The sequence below is a fragment of the Nematolebias whitei genome, chromosome 13, assembly GCF_014905685.2.
Source record: "Nematolebias whitei isolate Nwh7 chromosome 13, NemWhi1, whole genome shotgun sequence".
In the NCBI taxonomy this organism is placed as follows: domain Eukaryota; kingdom Metazoa; phylum Chordata; class Actinopteri; order Cyprinodontiformes; family Rivulidae; genus Nematolebias; species Nematolebias whitei.
This window is the reverse complement of record NC_056510.1, coordinates 14,579,318-14,588,023: the sequence shown is the minus strand read 5'-3', so window position 1 is coordinate 14,588,023 and position 8,706 is coordinate 14,579,318. Positions and strand designations below refer to the sequence as shown.

The 8,706-nt window shown below is 38.5% G+C and overlaps 1 protein-coding gene across 1 annotated transcript; it reads right to left on the bottom strand.

Annotated features, from left to right (window-relative positions):
- Positions 1-4,911: 4,911 nt before the first annotated feature.
- LOC119419544 (olfactory receptor 4E1-like) lies at positions 4,912-5,826 on the bottom strand. Its single transcript, XM_037686883.1, has one exon. It carries the CDS (start codon positions 5,824-5,826, stop codon positions 4,912-4,914), a length of 915 nt encoding a protein of 304 aa, XP_037542811.1.
- Between the last annotated feature and the right edge of the window lie 2,880 nt (positions 5,827-8,706).

Here is an 8,706-nt window from a genome sequence, read left to right as displayed (position 1 = left end):
TGTGGTGATGTATGTCGTAGTGTAGCTGAGCAGGCTTATCCTTATCAGGACTATGGAACTTTCTGTCAGTGTTCATGAATGGCTGGAAGGAATAAATCTTGAAGAAGTTGTAAGCTCGACTTGGCGTAAGTAATCAAATTCAGCTGTTTGGAGTTACCATGAGAAAATGTATTAGCGAGACTGTAAGGCAAACACAGAAATTTACAAGTTCAGCCTGACCCAAAAACAATGTTGATATCTGAGTCTGGAACTGGCCTTGGAAGGCAGTGAATTGCACCGCTCGGGGTGGCTGCATGTTGGAGTAGCTCTGTTACTTTCATTCTGAGTTATTGCTTTTAAAACTAATTCCACTTTTTTTCTGGATGTAAATCACTTTTTTTCAGATGATTACCTCCTCTGGAATTAGATGCTATGCAGCTGGAAGGATTTTTACTGAAACCTTTTTACTTTGGGGCATTTGTTATGATGCGTAACCATGGCAACAAGTTTTTTTTTTTTTAACAACCAGGAGCAGCTGATTAACATCTCAAAGCTCAAATACTTCAACTACAGCCCCAAATCCCAAATTAGTTGAAAAGGAGGTGCCGTGGATTATTCCCGTCAACCTGGCAGCGGTTCTCTATTACCTGACCACTGAGATCCTGGAGCTGGTGAGAAACTCGGCTTGGGACAATGGGAGGACCGGGATCATCTCCCGGCACCTTCAGCTGTCTGTCTGTGGTGATGAGAAGCTCGGCAGACTGCTGGGAGCAGCGACCATCGCTCAGGGAGGAATTCTGCCTGACATTTGGGCAGTCCTGCTGCCCAGGAGGACCGAGAGGCCCACTGGATCTGACATCAAGCTGGATCCGGGTGGACGGATCAGTATCTGTGACCAGATTATTCGGCTTCACTGCAGGAAAACCTTCCTATCAGCATCTAGCAACTCATGAATGAAACCAGGATGATGAGCTACGACAACACTTAATTTCCCTTTGGGATTAATAAAGTATTTTTGAATTGAATTGAATCTCAAATTTCTCCTTGGATGGTATGAAAACAAAGACGTTCTGTCCCCCTCCCCACACCCCTCCCTCACTTCCCCAAGGTCATAGACCTGTGACAGAGCTCAACCGAGCTAGCTGATAAACAAACACCTCTTATCAGGACTATGGCTGGGGGGCTATAGAATGCTATGCTACGCCCTTCCCTGCACGCAATGCCTCCACTGGCCTCCCTCGCCTCTCCTGGCACAGCAACCTAGGAGATGCGAAGGCACCAAGGGCTGTGTCACTCAATTGACGGTCGTGCTGGGACCCCCCCACCTCCTACCCACTCCACATGCATATGTAATATGTCTATTTATGTTGCTTTACTGTGGTAGATTTTTTTTTGATGCCTCAAACCATACCCTGTCTAGGACATGGTGTGAGAGATCTTTTTCATACCTCGCTCCTTATGTTTTTCTTCCCTTTTTCTTATCTAAGGTATCTAGGTGTTGTGCGTGTATGCAATCCAAAGTTGGTGTACAAACTGTGTTCTGATAAACAGTTCTTACTCTGAGGCTGTGGAACAACTGACTGTGAAATGTCAGCCACATTATTTACCTCGTGAGTTTATAGCTGTGTATATCATTGTTGTCTATATAGCTCTGGATGCTAATGCTAAAGACGCTCTGTGGGAGTTAAATGATAACAGCAGCTTGTTTCAAAACAAGCATCCGGAGGCTTTTTATGTGGTTGCTGGGGATTTTAATCACGTAAACCTGAAAGACGCTCTGCCAAAATTTTATCAGCATGTCACCACATACCAACATGAGGAAATAACACTAGACCATATTTATACAAACATACGAGACACATATAGAGCCATAATATACTGCCACCTTGGCCTCTCTGACCACATCTCTATTTTTCTGGCCCCTGTCTATCACTCCCTGCCGAAACATTTCAGACCCACACAGAAGATCATCACTGTGTGGCCCAGTGACAGTGACTCTATACTGTAGGACTGCTTTGCATGCACTCACTGGCAGGTCTTCAGGAAGGACGCTGTAAATGAGGAAGCACTGGATCTGGATGAATACACATCTGCTTTCCTTGGATACATCAGCAAGTTGAAGATGTCACCACCACCAGGACTGTGACTTGCTACCCAAACCAGAAATCCTGGCTGAATGTAGATGTCCGTACCTTGCTCAAAGCCATGGATGTTGTCTTCAGGTCTGGTGACTCACAGGAACTGGGGAGGCAAGGAAAGAGCTGGCTGCTGGCATTAAGAGGGCCAAAGCAACATACGCATGGAAGATCCTGGGACATTTCTCTTCACAGGACCCAAGAAGTATGTGGCAGGGCATTAAGTGCATCATAGATGATAAAATCAGATGTGCACCATGCCCTAGGGACCCATCATTGCCTGATGCTCTTAACAGGTTCTATGCCCACTTTGAAGACCCAAATAGACCACCCAGCACCAGACTCACGTCACCATCTGAAGAGAAGTTGCTTAGCATGACCTCAACAGAAGTAAGGAGGACCTTCAGGAGGATTTTTTTTTCTCACAAAGCCACTAGCCCAGATAACATTGTAGTGAACCAGATAACCTCAAATATACCAGATGGACAGAGACTGTTATTTTCATTGATCTGAATAAGTCTGAACCATCTGATGAACTTTCTTTCTTGAATTAATCAAGCAGAAAAGACAATTCTTTATAATCATTACTGTCTTACAAATGTTTTGATAATCAAATTGTGTTAGTTCACTCAATGCTTTACAGGTTGAAAAGAACTACTAATTTTTATTTTACATAAACAGTAAGTAATGATTTTTGTTCCTCATTCAGAGAAGAAATCACCTGAATATGCCTTTCTTGATTTTCTGTCTGAAATGAGCAAGCTGTCGTAAGTATGTTAAAGGTTGGTTTTCGGTCAACTAAAATGTTTACCGAGAAAAATGTCATGTTTTACTATTTGAAAAGATTACAAAGTGTGAGACTCCACGAAGTCTGCTGTTGCTGCAATAATCTTTTCTGTATGTTGTAAACAATCCTTGACTTATGATAACATCTTACGTCACAAATCCACTCCTCTTTCTGGTCCTTCCACGAATCAGAAAGCTCTAAATTGAACAGGAAGTCGACCCAAATAAAATGTGGCAACTTCTCAGTTCATAGATAGAGAAGAGAAGGAATAGAGAATTATGGATTCCAGAATTCCAAGAGAATGAGAGTTCTGAGAGATGTTGGAATGAGAGCTGACAACAGGTCCGATAGTCCAACAGAATGAGCAGATTGAGAGTGCAGCCGGTTATGAAGAGTTTGGAGTTATGAAGAACCAGGAACGTTTGGGATTATACTTCTGTTTTGAGCTAATCAACGCACGACTTTCTGAAGGTTTGGTAGCTCTCGACGGAGACGCTGAAACGAGTCAGAAAGGAACTACATCCAACGCTGATTCATCGTCAACAGGTAGATGGTTCTATTTTGACCAAGTGTACCGTGAGAAGCTGAGGATCTGACGAAGCGTGCAATTTCTGGTTAAACAGATTAAACTTCCCTCACACAGTTCTCCGTAAGATAATCTCCTTTCACTCTAAAACCCACCTCTCTCTCATAAATCAGTACAGATATTTTAGAAATATCTTAAGCAAAGTCCTCAAATCACCGCCGAGTGATTTGAAGTTCATTTTCTGTGAAACTGTCTGTTATTATTTTCATATTTTGCCAAATTAATGTAAATGTTTGATGTTAAACTTTGATTTTGAAAATAAATGATTCCATTCATTTGATGGGTCAAAGATAAATAACGTCTCTCGTTCACATTTCTGTTAAATTCAATGCACGACATTTACAGTCAGAAAAATGAAGAACTCGTGAAAAGTATGCATAAATATATATCCATATATTTGTCATACAACAAGTGACACGTACCTCACGTGTCTCACTACACATGTTATAAACTAAGCTTTAAATATTACAAGAGCTGAATTATTTTTGAATTTAGACACCAAGTTCCCAACTAAACATTGACTTTAAAGTTGTTTTACTTTTTGTCCACAATGAATTTAACCAAAAATATGCAAAATAGTACAGAATACACAAAAAAAATTACACTGAAATAATTACTCAAGACACAACTTTAACATTTTTACATATTTGGCTTATGCTTTTAAAGGCAAAAGCATAATTAAATAACATGAATGCATGGCAGTGTGATGTTCAATATATATTTATAATAGAATCACAAACCAGTGTTTCCTGTTTACTTTCTATCTTTGAGTTTAACACCCAGTCCTGATCAGCTGCACTTCATTTAGAATCAAATATTGTGTTGGAAAAAAGAAACAAGTAAATAGAAACCAAAACCAGTCAGGAAGCAACAAACTTAACTTTACATGATTTTTTTATTATTATTATTTTGAGTTTCACACTCCAGCCAGTCTGAGGCTGACTGTAGACTTCAGCACCAAAACACACCTGCTATTAAAATACAACACCAGAGGTCCATAATATTACATACAAAACAATGAACAAATAATAAAAAGATCATAAATATCTTAAATTCGCCTTTGTTTTAAATATTTCCTTTATGGATATTTAAAAAAAACAACCAAAATGTGAGTCATCTCGAGCAGAAAGTGACAAGAATACACACTGCAGGACGCTTCTTAGCCTCATCATTTCTCAAAAATAGGACGTTAACACATAAATGCTCATGACTTCAATTGACAATCTGTATTTTTTTTGCACATGTTTGCATCAGGATACAGTATTTTTTAATAAAGTGTAATAAACTGTCTTCATTCATATCAAAGCCACAAAGAAATGTGAAATAAATTACCTGAAACATCAAAAAAACTAAAAATAATAATTTTTTAACCAACAAAATCTGAACACACAATATATATATACATATATTAAATGTCCACAAATTTAAACTAAACTTAGGATTTTGTTCCGTATTTTGGTCAGTTTGAATCCGTATATCAAAGGATTCATCACCGGAGGAAAAAGGAGAAACTCGACAGCGATGAAGTTCTGAAGGTTCTGGGGTAAATCTCTGAAGCCGAACCTCATGTACATCAAATCAAAAACAATGACCACCAAGAAAGTGACCAAAGACACCAAATGCGGCACGCACGTCTGCATAAACTTCACCCTGTCTTCTTTGGACCTTGTGCACGTCTTAACAAGATGTAAGTAGGTCCAAACGATGAAGAAGCCGTGGCACACATAAATGACAATCGTCGCATATGAAATGATGCTGTTTGCAAGGGTGTTGCTGTCTGAGCACGCAAGCTGAACGATTATCCAGTTCACACAAAAGATCCTCCTAATTTTGGAGCTGCACAACTCCAGTCTAGACGTGAGCAGGATACTGATGGAGAAAGCACAGAACGGGGTCAGCCAGGAGAAACTGACCAGCTGAGAGAGCCTCCTCCTCGTCATGAAGGAGCTGTAGTGCAGCGGTCGACATATGGCCAGATATCTGTCGTAGGCCATAACGGCCAGGATGGACAACTCGCAACAAGCATAGGAGTACATGACAAAAGCTTGCAACAGACAGCATTCATACGAGATTTCTTGAGTAAGCGACAGCAGATCGAAAAGGAACTTAGGGAAGAAGCCTGTTGTGCCATAAACTGCATTAATGCAAACACTGCAGAGTAAAATGTACATGGGTTCATGCAGGGTTTCATCCATCACTATGATAACAATGAGAGAGACATTTAAAAACAGAATCACACAGTAATAAATCAGAGTGAGCGAGAAGATGGCCATCCTAGACTCCAATGTCTCATTTATCCCTGCGAGAGTGAAAACTCTCACGACAGAAACATTATCCATAATCCCAGAGCAAAGCTCTGACGTTCAAACCATCTGTGGACTGTTACAACAGGGTGTCGTAGTTACACCGCACCGCCAGGTCTCACTTTCTGCTGCTTGCATCAGCTTTTAATACCCACTCAGACTGTGGCAGCTGAGAATTCACGCCCCGTTTATTCCTTCCTGCAAGCAATTAGAGGCACAAACCAAAACTAGAGGAATTACATTTCCGGTGAAAGTTCAGTGTGAGCGTTTAATGCTGGATGATTTGTGCTGAAAGCTGCCTAAGAAGGTGAAACCAGGATTAAAATGTTTCATCGCTGTTAATGCAAGATCAATTTGAACAGCTGAAATTTGATAAAAGCAAAAAATAAATAAATAAATGCAGAAAGCAGCAGCAGAAATGTGTTGAAAAAGCTGGATAGAGCAGAAAAGTAGCAAAAAATAGATAAATAGGCTGAAATAGAAAGAAGAAGCTGAATAGATTAAAATATGAAATAAGCAAAAAAAATATTTATTGAGTTGAAGAAACTGAAATAGCAAAATAAATCAATTAATAAAGTAGCTATTTTTTTTTTGTTGCTTCTTTCGGCTGCTCCCTGCTTCAGGGGTCACCACAGCGAATTAAATCGCAGGAAGACTTGGCAATTATTTTTACACTGGATGCCCTTCCTGACGCAACCAGAGACCACTGAGCTACCACAGCTGACTATGTGGAGAAGAGAGCTGCTATCTAGGGCACCCGTGGGAGCAGATAATGGAGTTAAAGGCCTTGCTCAAGGGCCCAGAGTGGGGCAAATGAGGGTGGAGGGAGGTGTGGGTGCTTCACCTATCCCACCCACATTTTGATGTTGTCAGTACCAGGAGTTGAATTACCAGAAAATACCTGAAAAGCTGTGAATGCTAAATTTTGCAGAAATAAACTGAAAGGAGCATAAAAAGATTAAACTGGTAGGAGATTGACTTAAATTATAGCTTGAAAAAAAAAAATTAAAAAAAGATTAAATTAGTAAAAAGAAGCTGAAATGAGCAGAAACAAGTTAAGAAAAGCTGAACCAGAACAAAAGTTATTATAAATCCCTAATCAAGATAATCACTGTAAGGGAAATAATAATAATAATCACTGTAATGCCACTTTAATTGGTGATATGTGACTTATCTGTGCTGCTGATTATCCATGCTGCTGATCTCTTGCCTTTATGCTGCTGTATTCATACTCATTTGGTCACTACAGACTCATGTTTAGGCTGCTATTTAATATACCGTATTATTTTACATTATTTGTGTTTAGCATATATCTTAGATCTTTAGTGTATTGTTTAGCGTTCGTTTAGTATATATCTTAGTGCATATCGTAGATCCTTATATACTGTTTCTTTTAAAGTTTATATTTTTGCTAGTTTTGAGTGTAACTGGAACCTTGAGTACACAATTTCATTCCAATTCATGTACCACATGTGATGTAAATGACAGTAAAAAACCTTGAACCTTGAAGTTGAAATGAACAATAAAAATTGATTAACTGTACAAAGAGTTTGAAGGAAGTGACATGCTATAAGCAGTGATGACTTCTTGAGATTCTTTCTAAATACAATAATTTCAGTTAGAGAGAAAATTCACACCATCTTTCCTACTATTGCCTCTGATTCCCTGTCAGATGAGGCAGCTTTAGAAATACTAGAACCTGATGGTCCTGCCGAAAATAAACTATTTATTCTCAATGATTCCAAATAAACCTTCAACTGAATGGTTTAAGTCACTGGACTCTTTGATATCTAAATTCCTTTGGAAAAACAAAACTCCACGTATTAGCTTAAAAGCATTACAGAAATCTAAAGATACCGGAGGGTTAGAACTTCCCAACTTCTATCACTACTATTTAGCCAATAGGTTACAATATATCTCAAAGTGGTTAAATCCAAATACATTAGATGAAACTTGGATAGACATAGAACAAACTTTATGCAATAATATTAAGATTTCAGATCTACCGTTTATTAGCACAAATATAAAAAGACATGTTTGCTTTAAAAGCATCAATATTAGCTCTTCTCTGACAGCATGGTGGGAGTATTTGAAAATGACAAAATCTTCACTACTCCCCTGTAGACATACACCCATCTGGAACAATCCTGACATCCTACAAGAAAATAATATGTTAAATTTCCCAGGTTGGAGAGTCAAGGGAATTGAACGTCTGGAACACATATATGAAGGTGTAGACTTTATTCCATTTAATAATTTAATAATACAATTTGACATTGAAAATAAATACTTCTTACAATATCAACAAATTAAGTCTATCATAAAAAAGAAATTTAAGCTTAATAAAACTTTGTTAGAAACACCAATATGTGTGTTAGAGTTCATTAATCTTAAATCCCCCAAATTATTATCTAAAATATACAAGAAATTGTCTAGAATCAATGACTCCATAATGTTACCTGTTGCAAAATGGGAGTCAGATTTATCAATCAATTTTGACCAAAACACCTGGTCTCAAATATGTTTAAGAACATTTAAAATGACTAAAATCTCCAACTTACAATTAATACAGTATAAAGTTCTTTATAGAGTACATTATACAGGTCAGCGAATGTTTCGGATGGGATTTACATCATCTAACAACTGCTCACAGTGCACAGGCAATATTCCTGATGATTATATCCATGCACTCTGGTTCTGCCCACCCGTTCAGAGGTTCTGGGTCCAGGTTTGTGAAGACTTGTCTAAATGTCTGAAATGTAATATTCCACTCTCTCCGTCTGTTTGCTTATTGGCTATCTTGGAAGATGTTACCCTGGAAAAAAATACATGTCGCATGATTTTCACTGCCTTATGCATCGCAAAGAAAACCATACTCCTGAATTGGAAAAATAAAAATAATCTTAGTATTAATCA

What these genes read in the sequence shown, in the direction of transcription:
- LOC119419544 (XM_037686883.1), bottom strand. Translation starts at nt 5,826, where the DNA reads ATGGATAATGTTTCTGTCGTGAGAGTTTTCACTCTCGCAGGGATAAAT.